A 17590-nucleotide genomic window follows, 5' to 3' on the forward strand; every position below is an offset into this window, starting at 1 on the left:
TCCCATGAGAAACCCGTTTCTTTTCCATGTTTTCCCCTATTTTACTAAGTCTAGATTGGACCTTTTTTGTTCCATGTACTCATCTAGAGGCACCTTACTAAAGACAGTGGTGGAAGGTAGAGATGGTGGAAAGGTGTGGTCACGGAAGTTGTAGATGAGAGCTAGAGCCAGGACGGCCATTGGGGCTGCCCCCATTCCCATCCTTGCTTCCGTCCAGCAGGCTGAGCCAACAGGGCCAACAAGACAGGGAGGCCAGCAGCTAGTGACAGTAGAATTGCTCCAGCCTGACCTACAGCAGAATCGAGGCAGGCAATGCTGCTCAGTGGCCAGGAGCCAGGCTCTGGACTCACAGCCCTTCTATCCGCAAGCTGTGTGACCCTCGGTGAGTCACTTCACCTCTCTCTGCCTGTTTCCTCACCCACTTCACATATGGTTCTGTCAGAAGTGAGGTACTGAGCACAAAGCACTTAGCACAGTGCCTAGCTCATAGTAAACACTCAGTTCATATAGTTGGTTTTGTTATTTGAACACTTGGCTGTAAGCCCTGTGACAGCAGAAATCCTATTTTATTCCTATTGTTCATTAGGTGTTCAGGAAAAAAAATGGTTAATGACACCTTCCTCTGCACATGCCACTGCCCCTCCTCTCTCTTGTGGCTCCTGCCCCGCCCCCACCCCCCACCCCCAGTGACTACTGGGCAGTGGGTGCTGGGCACCTGGCTCTGCCCAGGGCCCGCCCCGTCAGAGGCAGAGCGGGAGCCAGGCTATTGTTGTGGCTGAGATTCTTTCCGAAACGGAAAGCCCTGAATGAGAGGATAGTTGCTCTAATCTCTCTGGGGACTCACACGGCCAGCGGAGGGGGGCTCCTCCTGTGGTGCTGGGGCAATACAGACGTCCAGCGCGGAGCCCCTCCCTCTCTGAACTGTCCTCCTCTCACTGAACCCCAGACCCCTGCTTGAGTCCCCTTCTCTCATTCTGAGCCTGTCTTTTCTCAGGGTCCCCACCACCTCACTGAACCCATCTCCTCACAGAACCCCTCCCTTCTCTGTACCGCAAGTTCTCTCTAAACCCTCCTGAGTTCCTCTCTCTCTCTCCCTCTCCCCCCAGCTCCTTTCCTAGCCTCTTGCCCTCACTGACACCCTGGCTCCTGCTGTCCTCTTGGCCTATTGCTCTCACTCTCCCTCCCCCACCCCTCACTACCACCTCCAACTTCCCAATCCCCCCCTTCCATCCCACCCCCAGCAGAAATCCCTTCCAGGTCCAGATACCCTCTCCTCTTTGAAAGCTTCCCACCTCACACCAGGCAGAACAAATGTCCCCACCCCCACCCCCACCCCCATGTCCCTGGCTTTGTTCATCTCGGTCCCAGCAGCACTGCCCTCACTTGAGTTGTGATCAGTTCTCCATGCCTCTGCCCCACCCCCACCCCTAGGCTGAGCTCCCTGGGAGCAAAAGCCATGTCTGACCCATCTGCTGACCCCAGGACACAGAGCAGTGTTCAAAATGATTTGTTGACAGCAGCTGAGAGTGAGACTGTGGAAATAGAAAAAAAAGATTTAGGCCAGAGGTGTCAGGAAGGTGTTGGTGGAGGGCAAGAGCTAAGAGGCAGAGTCATCCAACATTTAAGAGCACCTTGAGGCACCAGGTGCTTTCTCGGCCACCACTTCTTGGTGCCACACAAGAGCTGGTCTTGCCATTTCCATTTTACACAGAAGGAACTCAGGGAGTTTAAGTTCTTGCTCAAGGCCACTCAGCCAGTAAGTGGTAAACCAGGGTTAGAATCAAAGACAGGCAGAGGTGTGCATGGCTATGGCCAGGGGGCTGTAGCTGGCTGGTGAGGAAGGTGACATGTTTCTCCTCTGTGACAATGTGGGTCTGGATATGAAGGGCCCCCCTGATCCATCTCATTATTCCTGACACTGACCAGAGCTGATTCCCACCCTCTCCTGGAAGGAGCCAATTCTGACTCAGGCCCATTCCCATCGATCCTCAAGGTGATTCAGGAATGAGCTCGGAAATAGGAAGGAAACATCTCTCAGATTTGGCCTCCCCCTTCCCCGAGGTCCTGGCTTTGGGGCCGGAAGGAGCCACTTTAAGGATCTCCCTGGGGACCCATAACCAGAAAGACAGATGATCTGATTCACAGCAAGTACAACCAAGAGACAGGCAGAGTAGGCAGCTGTAGTTCCACCTCAGTTCCCCCTCCCACCATCTCCCGCAGACCGTTTTAGGTCTCCCTCACCCAGAAAGCCCATCCAGTTTGACCTCTCCTCCATGACCCTGCTCTGCCAACATGGTGGAGTGTCTCTGTCCACTGGCATCCTGGGATGAGGTACTATCAGCCCTCAAGCTGGGAGCTCCTGACAGCAAGGCTCCTTGACCACCCCCACCTCAGAATTCTGAGGGCAGAGCTGTGTCACCCCCCTCTGAGAGGGAATTCCCCAGGGCTGGGGCTCTGTCTACCCACTCTGAGCACTTCTGCAAGGAGGCAGGGTCACTTCTAGTCACCCTCATCAGACCAGCGGCTGCCCCAGGGCAGCACCTGCATTTCCTTCTGAATCCCCTCTTTCTGTAGCCCAGCATCTGTCATTGGTCCCTAGAAGACAATTGAACAGGGGGCCCCCTCTGCCCTTCCACCCAACCCGGATGCTCCTTTAAGACCAAAGAGATGGGGGTTGTATCAGGAGTCAGACACAACAGCCCCATCCTCCCCCTCCTTCACAGGCCAGGTTTCCTGCCATTGACAGCAGCCCAGCTGGGCCCTGCCCAGCCTCCATGCTTAACTCCTTCACGACCAGTTCTCAGTGCTACTGGCCTGCACCCCCAACCTTCACCTATAAAATTAGGAGAATGCAAGTACCCATTTCATTGCATTGTTTCGAGGATTAAATGTGTTAATCTTTGCATAAGGTACTTAGAACTGTGCCTGGCATATGTTAATCTCTCAGTAAAAGTTAGCCATTATTCCTAGTCGTGTGAGCTTGGATCAGCCATTTCACCTCTGAGCCTCAGTCGCTTCCGCTGTCAAATGGGGAAAATAAAACCTATCCCCCAAAGATTGTCCTGGGGATGAATTGTGATAACGTACACAAAAGCATTTTGTAAAGTGCTGTAACAACGCAATATGGAGCTATCATGGACAAAACAATAATAATAATCCCTTTAAACAATAATAATAATCCCTTTAACTAGGTAATAAAAATCTCCAAGAGATAGGCCTTCTGGTTTTCAGATTCATTACCTTACTTGACAGGCAGAGGGTGCAGTGGGAAGAGTGGATTTGGTCTTGGGCAAGTCTCTTCCCTACCTAATCCTGTGTTTTTACCCATCAGGGTGGTCACCTGGGCCGGGCCCCTGTCTAGGATCTTTGGGCGGGACAGAGGAGATCAGATAGCACTGGTGTGACTGTGCTTTGCAAACCTTAAAAAGTGCTAGAAGGGAGGGAAAGGGATTTGTGGAAAGGGGCAGGCTAGAGAGGAGCAGCGACCCTTCGGCAGGGAATTGGTCTTTGAGTTCTGAGAGCTGCAAAGCTTACCTGCTGGGGAGAGGGGAGGAGCTCTCTTGGTACCCGCACTGTGGGGACAGGGCCGTCCTTGAGACATAAGGTGCCAGATAAGAAACTGTCAGCTTTAGAAGTCCCCTCATTGGGGCAGAGGAGGAAGGAGGCCAAAGGATCCAGGCTTGGCCCCAGAATCATCTCTTCCTCCTCCTCCAGCCAATCCCATGTGCCAGCAGAGGACTTTGGGCAGAGGTACCTCCAGTGGGCTCCTCGGTGACCTTCATGCCAAGACTTGCCGGGACAGGCTCACCCTGAACATCTGCAGCACCATCGTCCGCACCCTTAGGCTGCAGATTCCTGGCCTCACCCTCAGGGAGAGCAGCTTGACATCATCCTCACACAGGACGCAGGACAGGTCTAAGCCTGCTATAGAGGCAAAAAGGCACAGTCAACTAGAACCCTGTTCTGTCTTCCCGTTCCAACCCAGAGGAGTTGCCAAGGCCCAGCAGAGGGGGCTGACCCCACGTGAATAGCAGGTCCCCTCCCCAAGCCTCTTGAGGAAGCCTGGGAATCAAGAGACCTCATTTGGGGTCCTGGCTGTGCCCCAAGCTCACTGCGCCTCGTGTAAATCACTTTACCTGTCAGGGCCTGTGTGACCATCTGTAAAAGAAAGGAGCTGGACCTGGTCCACAGGCCCTCTCCAACACTGAGACTGTGACCAGGAAGGAGTTAACAGAGGCCAGGCTCTGGGTCAGGAAGGCAAGGGTTAATCTGGGGTAGGTGGAGGCTCTCTCCGGCTTTTCCTGTGGAGAGTGAGGTTTGGCTGCCACCAAAGTTACTTCTAGTCTCTGCTGTCCCTCCTGCCCTCAGTCTGGCCCTGCCCCGGGACCCCTGCATGTAGCCTCCCCACCCAGAGGTGAGTACATCCTGAGCCCAGGGCTGGGGTGGGAGGGCACCCAGAGACCAAGGGCAGGGAGGCTGGCACAAGGCCCGTGAGCACAGTCCCCCAGGCTGTGTCCAGAGCGAAGCCTTGGGCAAAGTTTGGACCACTAACCCCAGGACTGGGAGAAAGGGGACGCAGGGATAGAGGGCACAAGCATGTCCACCAGGCATCCAGGACGGATCGTCTGTGGTTGGGTGTAAAGGCCAGCGCAGAGGCAGGGGAGCCACAGTGGACAGCAGACTATTTTGGTTCCTATGTTTAGGGACTTTTTATAGCCTCGCGCTTGGGGCTGGGAAGAGGAGGAAGGGAGGAAGGGACGTGACGGTACCCATGAGATAAGACAAGCACAGTGTCCTCCTGGGACCTTGACTCTGACCCATCGCCTGGTATAGTCCCTGAGAGCCAGGAAAGAGGGCACTGTCAGGCTCTCCTTGCTGCCTGGGTTCCCAGTCACCACTTACCTATGGGCGGGCTTACTAGACACTAGATGGGAATGAGTGTGTGTGCCTGCGTGCGTAAAGTTGAACAGGTTGTGCTGGGGTTGACAGGTCTCTGCCCCATGGCCCCTCACTGAGGCTCCCTTACCTCCATGCCTGATAAGCTCTGCTCCTTTGTTGCCTCCAGACTTGAGGTCCCGTCAGTCCCCAGAACTAACATATCTCTCTCAGATGAATGGAGGATTGGGGGGTGGGGAGGTAAGGGGACAGGAGTAGGGTAGGGTGTTGTGAGCTGTGTGGGTGGCCCATTCTGTTACTGCCAAGGGAACTGTCAGCTCTTGATTTACAACCCCTTCTGTCCCCCTTCCCCTGCAGAAGGGAGGTAAAGAAGGGTCATGGGGTCTCAGGATAAGAAGGGGGCAGGGACCCTGAGGGCAGATTTTTGGGAGTGTAAGTTTTGGGAAGAATTAGTGGAAGAAACATTTTTAGTGAGGCAGGAGGCCCTTCTCTCATGGAAATTGCTCGGTTGTATAGCAGCAGGAATACAAGCAAAGAAAAAAGAAGGATGTTCTGATAGGCAAGTGAGTGATCCAGTGTGAACCAGTTCTGGACTGCAAGGCAGGAGACCTGAGTTCCAGTGCAGGCCCCCTCCTGAGCAAGCCCCCTCCTCTCTGGGCCAATGTCCCCTTCTATAAAATGGAAATGCAGAGGAAGATAAGGTGATGTTTATATTTGGGCATTGTGGAATTCCCTTGGCAGGGGCACAGAGCTGTGGTGACTGACATGACCTGGTGACCACCGCCCTCTCCTTCCCAATGGCCCTGCTGGGCCTGGGCAGGGCAGTCGGCTACAATTACTGGAGGCTCCTACCCTGTGGTTATATCCCTGACCTTGGTGCTTGGGGGCGGGAAGGGTGGGACCCCTGGAGCCAGCCTGTGGCTGGGAAGCCTCCTTGTCTTGGACTCCAAGTTGCTGGGTTGGGAAGAGGTATTTTTTCCGGTTGAGGCCACTTTCGGGAATTGGGCCGGGACCAGCCCAATTTCCTTTTTCAAGTGTCCTTCACATTGATGCCGGCTTGGCATGGCACCCTCAAAGGCGCATATATTTCTGGGTAGCTAGGGAGCCCCTGCCCATTGTCTTTGAGAGTGGGGGGAACGGATAGTCTGAGCCTCTGCCCCTGGGCATGGCACCAGCTGACTTGGATGGGGGGAGGGGTGGATGCTGATCCGCTTCCTAGGAATGACTGCAGGAGAGGGGCAGGGACATCTATTCTCCCCGTGACCATTTCTGTTTACTTGCAGGACCCGGAGAGCCTTAGCCAATTGCTCTCAGAAACTCAACTAGCTGCCTACCTCCAGTGGCTTATGGGGCACTGTCCTGCCCAGCTCTGCTAAGATGCTCCTGGCCTCTCCCTCGACCCAGTCCAGGGGACGGACCCCCAGCGCAGTAGAGAGACTGGAGGCCGACAAAGCCAAGTATGTCAAGACGCACCAGGTGATAGCGCGACGCCAGGAGCCAGCTCTGCGCGGGGGTCCTGGGCCGCTTACACCACACCCCTGCAATGAGCTGGGGCCCCCTGCATCGCCCAGGACGCCCAGGCCTGCCCGCCGGGGTAGCGGCAGGCGACTGCCAAGGCCGGACTCCCTCATCTTCTACCGCCAGAAGCGGGACTGCAAGGCTTTGGTGAACAAAGAGAACGCCAAGGGCCAGGGACTGGTGCGGCGCCTCTTCCTGGGCACCCCGCGAGACGCCGCCTCGAGCAGCCCGGGCCCAACCGAGCGACCCACGGCTCCTGGGGGTTGGGTCGCGCCCCAAGATGCCCCGGAAGCGGCGGGAAAGCGGGCACTGTGCCCCACGTGCTCGCTGCCCCTGTCAGAGAAGGAGCGCTTCTTTAACTATTGCGGCCTGGAGCGCGCGCTGGTGGAGGTGCTGGGCGCCGAGCGTTTCTCTCCGCAAAGCTGGGGCGCGGACGTCAGCCCTCAACCCGGAACGTCCCCGCCTCCCGGCTCCGGGGACGCCAGCGACTGGACGTCCAGCGATGGCGGCGCAAATCGCTCGGACCGTGCGGGAGGTGGCGGCGGCAGCTCGGAGGCGGCGGGCTCCGCGCGGGACGGGCGCCCCCCGGTGTCGGTGGTGGAACGCAACGCGCGCGTCATCCAGTGGTTGTACGGCTGTCAGCGCGCCCGCGGCCCGCCCCGCGAGTCAGAGGTGTGACCGTGGCCACTCGGGAGCGGGCTCCCGGGAAGTCTGGGGCCGGGAGAGGGGTAGGGGGTGATCGCGGGGCTGGACCCGGGCACTGGCAGGGACGCCCTGCCTCTGACGCGCTGGGTGCCTGTGGGCGAGCCCACCCTTCTGGATCTCTGCTTACCCAAGTGAACCATGGGGGCATGGGACAAAATTATTCCGAAGGCCCTTCCCCAGCACAGACGGCGGAGAGGGAGGGGATGGCCTCGTGACCGGGTCTGGGGAGTGAAGAATGGGCTGGGAATTCAGAGAACCTGCTGAATAAAGTAAAAACGTTATTTAAACGAGTCGTGAGGTCGATGTTGAGGAAAGCGGCGGGAGGGCTTGCGTGGCGAGCTGTGTGGGTTTTGGAGTGAGTTCCAGGATGGCTGTGTGACTCTGGGAGAGCACTTAAGCTCTCTGGACTGCAGCTGCACCCCTCAGTGATCAAAATATTTTTTTAAATGGCCATCAAGCTCATGGCAATGTGCCCAGCACATAGGACGGCTCAGTAAACCATAGCTGCTATGACCAACCGCCCCTGAATTAGTAGGTATTCACACTATTACGATCACCAGGCCCCAGGGCGGTCCAAACTGGAGCCGCGAGCGAGCGAGCGAGGGGGGGGATAGTGCCTTTGGGGGAGTCTAGGGAGGGGCCTGCTCTAGAAATCTGGCGTCCACTGGTGCCTAGAAGGCCCCATTTGGTTACTAGGTGTGAAAGGCTGAGATACGGGGGATCCAGAATTGAGGAAATTAAAGGAAGGGATCTTTTAAACAGGGATTTTGCCAACCCGCAGCCTCCTATATACCACTGTCTTCCTTTCCCTCAAAGACACCAAGTCACCTGTTTTCCTCACACGTTTGCACCTCTAAGTCTTCGTTCACGGTCCTCCTCCCTTTGCCTGGGTTACCTTCCCTTTCTCTCTACTCGTCCTTCGAAGATCACACGTTCATTCACCCTCAGGAATTCCTGAATTCCCCAGTCGGCCTCATCTCCCCTGAGCTCTCAACTGCAGCCCTATTTTTGAGCCTCAGTTGTCACCTTGTGTGGTAGTCTGAGTTCCCTCGTTAGTCTCTGACGTCCCAATACAGGAAAGTTGCACACAGTAGGACCACAGGCAACGTTTGTCGAATTAAAAGAGGCTGGACAGAGCGATGGAGTCCGTCCTGTGGTGTTTCCAGCTTCCAGGAAACTTGCACCCTAAATCTCACACAACCTATCCTGATAATCCGCTGTCTCAGGTCATTTTCTCCCTGCGTTGTTTGTGGGGGAGAGAGGGGGATCCCTGGAGCCCCATTCTGAGGTTGCCCACCCCAAAGCAGCCTTCCCCGCTGTCCCGACAAAAGTACGCGGTCACACAGGCTATCGGGCCAGGGTTTTATGGGGATGGGGAGGAGCGGGCACCCAGTTCGGCCGTCCGGCTAGTCACTCTTGGGCACAGCCTTCACCCTCATCTCTGCCAGTTTGTGGGTGAGGAAGCCCCACTTGAAGCCAGCCGCCGCATCGGCCTCCTGCGACTCGGTGGCCTCCTCCGCGGCCTCGTCCCCGGCTTCAGGGTCAGGCTCCGAGGTGGGTTCGGCGCCGCGCAGCATGGACGCCGCCGCCGACTGTGGCTGCTGCCACTTGCTGGCGAACACGTCCCAGAATCCGGACCCGCGCGGCTCCGCCTCTGCCGTCGCCTGCGGGGAGGGGGGCGCCGCCAGCGGGCTGCGGGAAACAGGCGGGGTCAGGGGCAGGCAGGAGGCCCCAGAGAGGACGAAAAGGAGGAGATGGGGGTCAAAGGACCAGTATTGGGGCCAGGGGAGCCCGGGCGATGTCTGGTGACTGAAACGGCCTGGACAGGAAGCAGGTCAGGACCTAGAGTCAAGAGGAGAGCTCAGAGGCACTGGGAAAGGTGATTGGGGTGGGACAGGGTCAGGAGATTAGGTGAGGGGGTCTGGGAAGAGGGGGCTGGGATCAGGATCCTTGGGGAGAGAGCCAGGGTCTGGGGCTTAGGGAGGGGACTCCGAGAGAGGGGCGAGGCCAGGTGAGGGAAGCCAGAAGCACCAAGTCTGGGAAGCTGGGGGTGGAGACCTGAGAAAGGGGCGGGGCCCAACGAAGCGTGAAACGGGGAGGGGCTAGGTCCCAGGGGAAGGGGAAGGGGTCAGATTCCGGAAGTGGTGGTCCGGAAAGCCAAAGGTGGACCCTTAGGAAGGAGGTGGGGCGGGGACGGGTCCGGTTCTGGGATGGAAGGAAAGTGAGGGGGGAGGATGGGTGGAGCGACCCCAAGGGAAGGAGAAGAGGCTTAGAGGCTTAGGGGACGGGGGACTCCGGAGGTAGCAGGGAGAGGTGGGGGTAAGGGCTCGAGGTGGGACCTCAGGTCTGAGGAAGAGCCCTACAAGAGCTGGGAGGGAGAGATGATAAGCTGGGGAATAGAGATGGGTGTCAGGAAGCCCTAGGGGAGAAAGGAACAGGGGACTGTCAAAGGGAGAGTTGTGACTAGCCTGGAGGAAGGGGCAGAGATGGAGGATGTGCCAGAGATAGAGCTAGGAGGAAGACTGAGGCCCTGGGTCCGACCCCTTAACCCCCAGCAGCAAAGACCTGCTAAGACTGGTTCCTCAACTGGTGTGCCTTATGTCCTCAGGGAACTTGCGGAAAATCTAGATTCCAGGCCTCAGCCCACACCTGCTGAAGCAGAATCTTTGAAAGAGAGTCTGGAAATTTGTGACCAGCTCCCTGGGAGGATGAGGGTTTAGACCAGCATTTGGAAACCACTGATCTGGACTACCTTCTGTTCGAAACATCTAAAGGTTTTCTCCTGGGTTCCATGATTCTAGGAAGATAACCCCTACCACATGGGTAGGGAGAGAGAGCCCATAATACCTTCTAGCACCTCAGACCCAACAGCTGGTAAATTCCTCCTGAGATCTAACCTAATCTCCCAGAGATACTACTTTGGCCTCTTTCCTGCTGAGAAAAATGGGAACAGCCAAGGGCTGGCGCATCCCAGCCCTCTATGGTCCAAAAGACAGAGAAACAGACCAGATAGAAAGGACATGGAGAAGGGGATCCCAGGCCTATTCCAGAATGCGCCCCCCCCCCCCACCCGAAACACACACATACTGGTCGAAACACACACATACTGGTCAGCACAGGGATCCGGTGGCAGCAACTTGTCTTCATCTTCTTTGTTAAACAGAGATGACATTGTCAGCCAACCTTTCACCCCGACCCCCTGAACCTGGGAGAGAGGGGCTGAGAGTCAGGGAGGGACCACAGCACCACCTCCCAGGATCCCACAGCAGTCTCTGTCAGGAGTGCTTTGGAAGGCGGGAGAACTCACCCGGCGGGCCAGCTGTGTCATGGGATTGAAGGCTTCTGGAGTCTCTTCTGCCATCTCAGGCTCCACTAATGCTGGGTTCTCCCTCTGGGACACAAGATCCCCACTCTGCGTGAGAGAGGCCCCAGAGGAATGGCAACACCCTCCCCCATTGCTAGCCTGGTACACACAAACCACGCACCCCAAACTCCACAGAACTAAATACACACCTAGTCCCCTCATACCCTCCACAAATGCATACAGGTGTTCCTCTACACAAAGCCACCAGTCACATCCATTACCTGTATAGAAAATCTTTGCAGACACTATGTGGACACACACCTGCCCACCCACAGACACTTCCATACACACCCGAAAACATGTAGACATGGGTATGCACACTAATGTAGACACACCTGTCCATGAGCATGCCTCCACATGGCTACATCTCCTCACTTGTATGTAGCTGTACATGCTGTGAGGCACCTCCACAAGGACACATACACAGTTACACCATTCACACCTGTGCACCTAAACAACTGCAGACAGCCGCACAGGGGCCCACACGGAGCACACAAAACCTCTCCACCTATCCACAGACACCAAGGCACAGATGTACACACACACCCAAATACACACACCGTACCAACCAAACACTGGCTAATCCTGTACAGAGGCATACAGGCATAGATTTCTGCACAAATTGTACATACCGGAAAATATTTATACCGAGTTCACACCTGCACATACACCTTCACTGGGAATTCTACATGGATGTCAATCCTAATACTGACCCACAAATACTTCTACACATGCCCACCCCTGGACAACAACCTGTCTAGACACACACACATACACACACACACACACACACCACAGAATGCGTTCCTGCCTCTGCCACTTCTATTTGCGCAACTGCCACTTACCACAGCCTCTAGATGTAAGACTGTTTCAGAGCCTTTTCAGGTTTTTTAATGTCAGGACAAATATGGTCCAAGTGTGGATCTGATCTGATGCTGCTACAGTGACCCTCAGAGTACAAGTGTCACTTTACCTACCTCCAGTACCAGAAAACTCACTTTCCCTCAAGGTAAGCCATCCCATTTCTGCTCAACTCTGCCTATTAGAAAGTTTTGTCGAGCTGAGTGTACCCTGTGTGGCCACTGCCCACTGAACCTAGAAGGATCTCTTCCATGTGGCAACCTTGGAGAACTCTGGAGACAGTGACCACTCCTCTAGTGCCCCCCAAGTCTCCTCTTCTTTCTCAGTTTTCTTGAACCTCCGGACTTTCTGACACTGCACCATGCCATCTGTCGTCCTGAATGTGCTGATTGCTTCTGACCAAATGTGCCTCTCTCTCTTTCTGAGCCTGCCCCTGGCCCTTCTTTGTACCTTTCACTCCTGCTGCCCTGCCCATGCCCTACCCAGCAAGCATGGATGGTACCCACCTCCTCTGCCAGGTCCTCCTCAGCGTCCCCACTCAGGGTCTGTAGCACTTTGGATTTGTAGGTTTTCCAGAAGGCCTGGTTCATGGCGGCAGGGAAAACGGGCCTGGCACCCAGGCACAGGAAGGCAGTGGCTCAGTGGGCACCCAGTGGGTCTAGCTTCAGGAACTTGGTGAGGCCAAGAGCCTGTCCCAGGGATCAGGTGATGGCATTAAAGATGCACTAGCCTCCCCAGCTGGCACAGTGCCCAGCAAGTGAACCGATCCAAAAGAGTCTGGGGTGGGGGTGGGACAGAGCAAGCTTATTCCATCTTAGCCCCTTGGCATGACCCATATTGGCCAAGAATAATGAAGACATCTCTTTCTACAGAGGCCTAGAAGTTCTTGAATTTGATCTCTTGGAATGTTTCCAGAAAAGTCCTCTTCCATTCACAAAGTCCATTTCCAAAGTCCTTGTGCCCAGGACCCACACTGGTGCCTCTGTGACTGTAACCACACCAGCTGTACCCTTAGCAGGGCTCTGCTGTACGTCCCCACTTAGCCTCTGTGAACTGGTGAGGGAAGATCCCAAGACCCTCAGTCAGTGGCTCCAGCTTACATTTCACTGTTTTGTCTGGGCTGGAAACTGATTCCTCTCCCCAGGGATGCACGTGCCTATCTCCCTGTTTCCTGGCAACAGGTTCCAAAGAGCTGGAGTCCCTGAATTATTGCTGAGCTCCTCTGGTCAGCCTGGAAGGCACCAGGCTCCAGTGAATGGGAAAAGGCTTCTCTGGTTCTCTCTCCACTCTGAGCGCACAACACGTAGGCTGTCTCTCTCTTTGCCTTTGCTGCCAGCCCAGGCCTGGGAGTCTAGGGCTCAGAGAAAGGGGGCAAAGATGGGAGGTCCTTCTCTGAGTACCTCCTTTTCTTGTGGGAGAAGCTGGTCCCTCTTGAGTCTGCCAGGATGCCTGAGCACTGTGATCTCTGGGGAGGAACACCCCTCCCTCACAGATTTGGCTGGGGGTGGATGGAGGATAAAGACCCAAAGGAATAAATGGGGAGCGGTGAGAAACGGCGCGGGCTTTGTCACGGACTGGAGGTACCTCGGGAAGCCCTATGGGGGCTGGGATCCCAAATGTATTCCCTTTTTCATTTATTAATTTATTCACATCACAGACACTTTTCTCCCGGAGATCCTTAAAACATTCCACCTACACGCGGAGTCTAAGATGTGGGAACCAAGAAGGAATGATAGGGCCAGAAGATAACGCTGAGATAGGTGGTGCAGGGCGGAGCAGGCAGGGAGGCAGGATGCTCCGGGATTCCCCCCAGGGCACGTACTGTAAGCGGGGCCTCTTCACGCCCACAGGTTGGGACACTTCGTCGGGCCCTGCCCAGAGTTCCGTTAACTGACATCGATGGCCGCTTGAGGTCGCTCAAGGTGCGGCGGGCGCAAGTGACGTCATCAGCGACCGTCGGCCCAAGCCTGCCCCGCCCCCGGGCGTCGCATGACATCATTGAACAGTCCGGAAGCGCCCACACGTGTGCTCCCAACCCCACTCTGGGTCCTCTTGCTCTGCTGTCACCAGCCATGGGTCGTTCCCGTCGTACTGGCGCACATCGAGCGCATTCCCTAGCCCGCCAGATGAAGGCGAAGCGGCGGCGGCCGGACCTGGATGAGATTCACCGCGAGCTGCGGCCCCAGGTTTCCGTACGGCCCCGGCCAGACCCGGGCGCTGAGCCCGATCCCGATCTCCCAGGGGGCGGCCTGTATCGCTGTCTGGCCTGCGCGTAAGTCCCGATCGGGCCCGGCCTAGGGAGGAGTTGTCCGTGGTATGGGCCAGAGCTGTGAATTCCGGGCCCCGGAGCGCACGGGGTCTCCTCTCTGTGACGCGTGGGTCTGCCGGCCTCCAATCCCTTTAGAACCCGAGCTTGACGTCAGGAAATGAGGTGGGGTCAGGGAGATAGACGTAACTGAGAGGCATCAATCATCTCCTCCCTCTCCTCCAACCCCCCATCGCTACAGGAGGTACTTCATCGATTCTGCCAACCTGAAGACCCACTTCCGATCCAAAGACCACAAGAAAAGGTATGAAGGAATAAGGAGATGATTGATAGATGGGTGCCAGGCGGACAAGGCTCGCATCTGGTCAGCTCACAACTCCTTTTCTTTCTCCCAGGCTAAAGCAGCTGAGCGTGGAGCCCTACAGTCAGGAAGAGGCCGAGAGGGCAGCAGGTATGGGTTCCTATGTGCCCCCCCAGCGGCTGGCAGTGCCCACAGAAGTATCCACTGAGGTCCCTGAGATGGACACATCTACCTGACATGGCTTGAGGATGCAAGGCAGAGGAGCTGCCCATGGACAGTGATGCAGGGCTAGGCTGGGAGAGTCTGTGCCAACCTCTTTTGGCCCTGGGTTTGGGGAGTGGATGGCCTCTTGAGTGCCTTCCCCCTTGAATAAAGAAACTGGATAAAGAGGGCTTGCTTCTGACTCCCTAACTTCCAGGCGACCCCCACCCCCAAACTCCTGCCCTGTAAGGGTTTCTCTGCTACTCTTGTGACAGGGCCCAGGGTGTCTCTTTCCCACTTGGTCCAGCTTTGAAATCTTGCCTTCCCACAGGGGTCCTGACATCCGAGCTGGAACCCAGGTGTGGTGGAGAGGAGTTGGGAGTAGGATCTGGTTTATACTGTCCTGCTTCCAATGAAGACAGTCCCAAGATTGCAGCCCCTGATGAATTACCTACCCCCCAACGGCCCAAGTGAGAGGCTGCCCACTTCATCATGGGGCCTGTGGTGGCGGCTGTTGCTCCATCATCTTCCAGACAGCATAGCAGGAGCCACCCAGCCCGAGGACAGCCAGCAGTGTAGCCGCAATCCCAGGCAATGGATTCCTGGGCTCTGCCTTCAGCTCCCCAGCTACCTGCATCTGTGAATGTACAGAGGGTCCACCTGAGGGGTCAGTTGAGACCCCTCAACTGAAGGTTGGGGGGTGGGGGTGGGAAAGGGCTCAGAAGGTACAGCTGGGTGAAGGAGGTGTGGCTGTCATTGCTGCCCTAGGGAGATTCCACTCCAATCCCTTTCGCTTCACTGCCCATCTGGGCCTGGCTGCTCAGGCAGCATGGAACGTGACAGCCTGGCTTGGCTGTTGGAGGCGACAACCCAACCATGGTAGGGGGAGAAAGGGGTCGGTGTCAAAAGCCATTGGTTAGGGGTACTTACCTGTAGTACCCGGAAGTAGCCAGGGGTCAGGTGTGGAAATCGCATGCTGGGTGCCACTAGTCTCCCTGGCATCCTGTGGAGTGGAAGCAGGAATGAGGACCAGTGGTGGTCATAGTACCAAGAAGTAAAAATCAGGGCATAGAGGTTTCTGACCTCTCATATGCATGAGCGCCATGCCCTCAGAAGATGCTCACCAGTGTCTGCCTCACGTCTGGCAAGGGGCAGGGCAGCTAGACCTTTAAATCTGGTCCCTCCCCCACCTGCCTGCCCTGCCAGCCTTTGGAGCAGCTGTCAGGAGAGATCAGCATCCAGCTGGAGCAGCACCTCCCCCACCTACCCAGTCGGCCAGGCAGGGTAGGCAAGAGAAGCCTTGCCTGACAGGGCTCAGGAGTCTCAGGCCTGGATCAGGTACTGGGAGGGCCTCTGCAGTCCTGGTCCCAGCCCTATTCCTACCTCTGATGATTGGATGTCACCAATCAGCTCTCAGCAAAAGACAGGGAGGGAACCTTAACCTGATCCCCTTGTTCCAAACAGCTGTATGCCTTTTCACTTGGTTTTGGTTAGATTAACCACCCCTACCTATGGAGAGGATATATATCACCCTTTTCCCCAAGATGGAGTTCCTGCAGGGACTTTCCTACCGTCAGCTTGGGGATAATAAAAGATTTGCCTATACTGTTTAAGGAAACTGTCTATAATGTGCTAAAAAAAAAAATAGTAGCTGACTGTGCTGAGCTCTATTCTAAATACTTTGTGTGTATTACATTATTTCATTTGGCATTGATTGTCTAATGAAATGAAAAGAAAGGCCTAGTATGCAGAATAGTATGTAGCGTATCTGAATATAGAGAGAATGGAAGAACACCCAGAAAACTTAATAGTGGCTCCCACTGAGGAACGGGATAAGAACATGCTGGGAAAAGGACACATCCTCCTTTCACTTAATAGCCTACTGTTATGTAATGACCTTTGAAATTTTTACAGCAAGTATGTAGAAAACACTTTTGTAAACTCATAAAACTACCTTCAAAAAAGAAGCTGCCATTTACTGTGCCCCTAACTGCCTAGTTCTAGATGCTGGGAACACAGAGTAAAGACACTCTTATGGTTGTTAGGCCCTCAGTCCTTCTAAGGGAGTACATGAGTACAAGTGGTTAGTTTTTGTCTGTTTGTCCCCTACAGGATTGTGAGTCCAGGGAGGGCAGAGGCTGGCTGGCTTCTTACCTCTATATCTTGTGCCAGCTCAGAGTAGGTGTTTGATGACATCAGGATGGTGGAGACACATCTGTGTAGTGCAGGGGTGTCCCAACTGCGGCCCACGGGCCAGCTGTGGCCTGTGATCCATTTTTTATTGGTCTGCAGCAAATTCCAAAAATATATTTAGTTAAATAAACCAGGTGAGGCAATACGTACTTCACCTCGAGTGAGTGGCCTGGCTGTTTGTGTATTTTATCGCATATGGCCCTTGGTAAAAAATGTTGAAAAAAGTTGGGACACCCCTGGTGTAGTGGGTTTTCCCAGACTGGCACAAGGACGCTGTTGAAGGAAGAAAAAGGCAAAAACATTACAGAGGGACTCAGCATGGAGGAGGGTTGGAGAAGACACACACAGTGCAGGGTGTGAGGATATGAGGCAAAGGACGAAGCCAGAGAGGTGAGGGCCATGTTGCAAATCTGGAGCCTGATGGTTCACAAATGAAGGAGCCAGGCCTGCAGGGACCTGGTGAGCTGGAGTTCCCTTTGAAGGAAGCAGCCGCTGATCTGCACTTGTGTTTGATGCCACGTGTGAAGGTGCGACGGGGTCAGCAGAGCTGGCCATGTTCCAGAGAGCTCAAATTTGTATGTGAAATTATTAAATGACAACTAACATACACACAATACATGGGCATCTGTGGGCCAAATTCAGACTTTAGGTCTTGGTTACAGGCAAAATAGTGACAGGCTTTGGAGACCAGGTTTTGGGGCACTGGTAAAGATTTCAAACTAGGTGACACAGGCCCCTCTCCATAGAATTAAAGCAATAACTCAGCTCTACCCCATGTTACATATTTCAGGATACTTAAAGGGCCTCCTCACAGCACTAAGGTCTAGGTGTCCTCCTTTAGAGAGGAAGAAACAGGTTCAGAGAGGGGTGGGACTCAGGCTCAGTCACACAGCAAGTGGAACTGATTCTAATTCCAAAGTCCTGGGAGTCTCCTAGCTGGGGCGGCTGCTGCTCCTGCTAACTGCAAACAGTGTGTTTCAGACGTTCAAAGAGGAAGGCTCTTAACCTGGGGTTCAGCATTCAGGGGGCCCATAAACTTGGGTGGGGAAAATATGTATTTTTTCACTGACTTTTATAATCAAAATTTGCCATTCCATATGTATTGAAGTATTAGCAGTTCTGTGGCTTTGTCCCCAATAGAAATCAGAGATATTTTTATATCAAATTGTAATTATTGCAAACATCTCAAGATATTGTTTATGCTCATAACTATTTCAAAATCATGAGTTATTAACCCACTGTTAAATCGCACTGTTTTAGACACTCCTGCAATATAGCTGCCATT

At 54.8% G+C, this 17590-nt stretch overlaps 4 protein-coding genes across 6 annotated transcripts; 2 read left to right on the forward strand and 2 right to left on the reverse strand.

Moving 5' to 3' along the window:
* Positions 1 to 4285: 4285 nt before the first annotated feature.
* FAM110D (family with sequence similarity 110 member D) lies at positions 4286 to 7406 on the forward strand. Of its 2 annotated transcripts, none has more exons than XM_088790596.1 (2): positions 4286 to 4414; positions 6180 to 7406. In XM_088790596.1, exon 2 carries the CDS (start codon positions 6274 to 6276, stop codon positions 7090 to 7092), a length of 819 nt encoding a protein of 272 aa, XP_088646722.1. In that variant the 5' UTR covers positions 4286 to 4414; positions 6180 to 6273; the 3' UTR covers positions 7093 to 7406. The 2 variants fall into 2 exon arrangements, with proteins under 2 accessions (XP_088646722.1, XP_088646723.1); XM_088790597.1 differs by lacking the exon at positions 4286 to 4414 and adding an exon at positions 5873 to 5989.
* Positions 7407 to 8467: 1061 nt separating this feature from the next.
* C14H1orf232 (chromosome 14 C1orf232 homolog) lies at positions 8468 to 13199 on the reverse strand. 2 transcript variants are annotated; one of them, XM_088790600.1, is made up of 4 exons: positions 11851 to 13199; positions 10427 to 10531; positions 10227 to 10324; positions 8468 to 8811 (listed from the first exon to the last, which is right to left on the reverse strand). In XM_088790600.1, the coding sequence occupies exons 1-4, from the start codon at positions 11932 to 11934 to the stop codon at positions 8526 to 8528; spliced, it is 573 nt and encodes a 190-aa protein (XP_088646726.1). In that variant the 5' UTR covers positions 11935 to 13199; the 3' UTR covers positions 8468 to 8525. The 2 variants fall into 2 exon arrangements, with proteins under 2 accessions (XP_088646726.1, XP_088646727.1); XM_088790601.1 differs by having other exon boundaries at positions 10427 to 10510; positions 11851 to 12084.
* A 217-nt stretch (positions 13200 to 13416) lies between these two features.
* ZNF593 (zinc finger protein 593) lies at positions 13417 to 14300 on the forward strand. Its single transcript, XM_088790603.1, has 3 exons — positions 13417 to 13616; positions 13852 to 13914; positions 14006 to 14300. The coding sequence occupies exons 1-3, from the start codon at positions 13417 to 13419 to the stop codon at positions 14145 to 14147; spliced, it is 405 nt and encodes a 134-aa protein (XP_088646729.1). The 3' UTR covers positions 14148 to 14300.
* Positions 14301 to 14575: 275 nt separating this feature from the next.
* On the reverse strand, positions 14576 to 16400 carry ZNF593OS (ZNF593 opposite strand). Its single transcript, XM_088790602.1, has 3 exons — positions 16267 to 16400; positions 15043 to 15115; positions 14576 to 14749 (listed from the first exon to the last, which is right to left on the reverse strand). Exons 2-3 carry the CDS (start codon positions 15112 to 15114, stop codon positions 14603 to 14605), a joined length of 219 nt encoding a protein of 72 aa, XP_088646728.1. The 5' UTR covers position 15115; positions 16267 to 16400; the 3' UTR covers positions 14576 to 14602.
* Positions 16401 to 17590: the final 1190 nt, after the last annotated feature.

The sequence above is a fragment of the Rhinolophus sinicus genome, chromosome 14, assembly GCF_057876585.1.
Source record: "Rhinolophus sinicus isolate RSI-liver-muscle chromosome 14, RSI-T2T, whole genome shotgun sequence".
Lineage (NCBI taxonomy): Eukaryota > Metazoa > Chordata > Mammalia > Chiroptera > Rhinolophidae > Rhinolophus > Rhinolophus sinicus.

What these genes read in the sequence shown, in the direction of transcription:
- ZNF593OS (XM_088790602.1), bottom strand. Translation starts at nt 15,114, where the DNA reads ATGCCAGGGAGACTAGTGGCACCCAGCATGCGATTTCCACACCTGACC. An exon ending in GCTACTTCCGGGTACTACAG is followed by an intron (nt 14,750 to 15,042) that starts GTAAGTACCCCT and finishes GTACATTCACAG; the next exon opens with ATGCAGGTAGCTGGGGAGCT.
- FAM110D (XM_088790596.1), top strand. Translation starts at nt 6,274, where the DNA reads ATGCTCCTGGCCTCTCCCTCGACCCAGTCCAGGGGACGGACCCCCAGC.
- ZNF593 (XM_088790603.1), top strand. Translation starts at nt 13,417, where the DNA reads ATGGGTCGTTCCCGTCGTACTGGCGCACATCGAGCGCATTCCCTAGCC. An exon ending in TATCGCTGTCTGGCCTGCGC is followed by an intron (nt 13,617 to 13,851) that starts GTAAGTCCCGAT and finishes CCATCGCTACAG; the next exon opens with GAGGTACTTCATCGATTCTG. An exon ending in TCCAAAGACCACAAGAAAAG is followed by an intron (nt 13,915 to 14,005) that starts GTATGAAGGAAT and finishes TCTTTCTCCCAG; the next exon opens with GCTAAAGCAGCTGAGCGTGG.
- C14H1orf232 (XM_088790600.1), bottom strand. Translation starts at nt 11,934, where the DNA reads ATGAACCAGGCCTTCTGGAAAACCTACAAATCCAAAGTGCTACAGACC. An exon ending in AGGAGGACCTGGCAGAGGAG is followed by an intron (nt 10,532 to 11,850) that starts GTGGGTACCATC and finishes TCTCTCACGCAG; the next exon opens with AGTGGGGATCTTGTGTCCCA. An exon ending in CCGGATCCCTGTGCTGACCA is followed by an intron (nt 8,812 to 10,226) that starts GTATGTGTGTGT and finishes TGTTTCCCGCAG; the next exon opens with CCCGCTGGCGGCGCCCCCCT.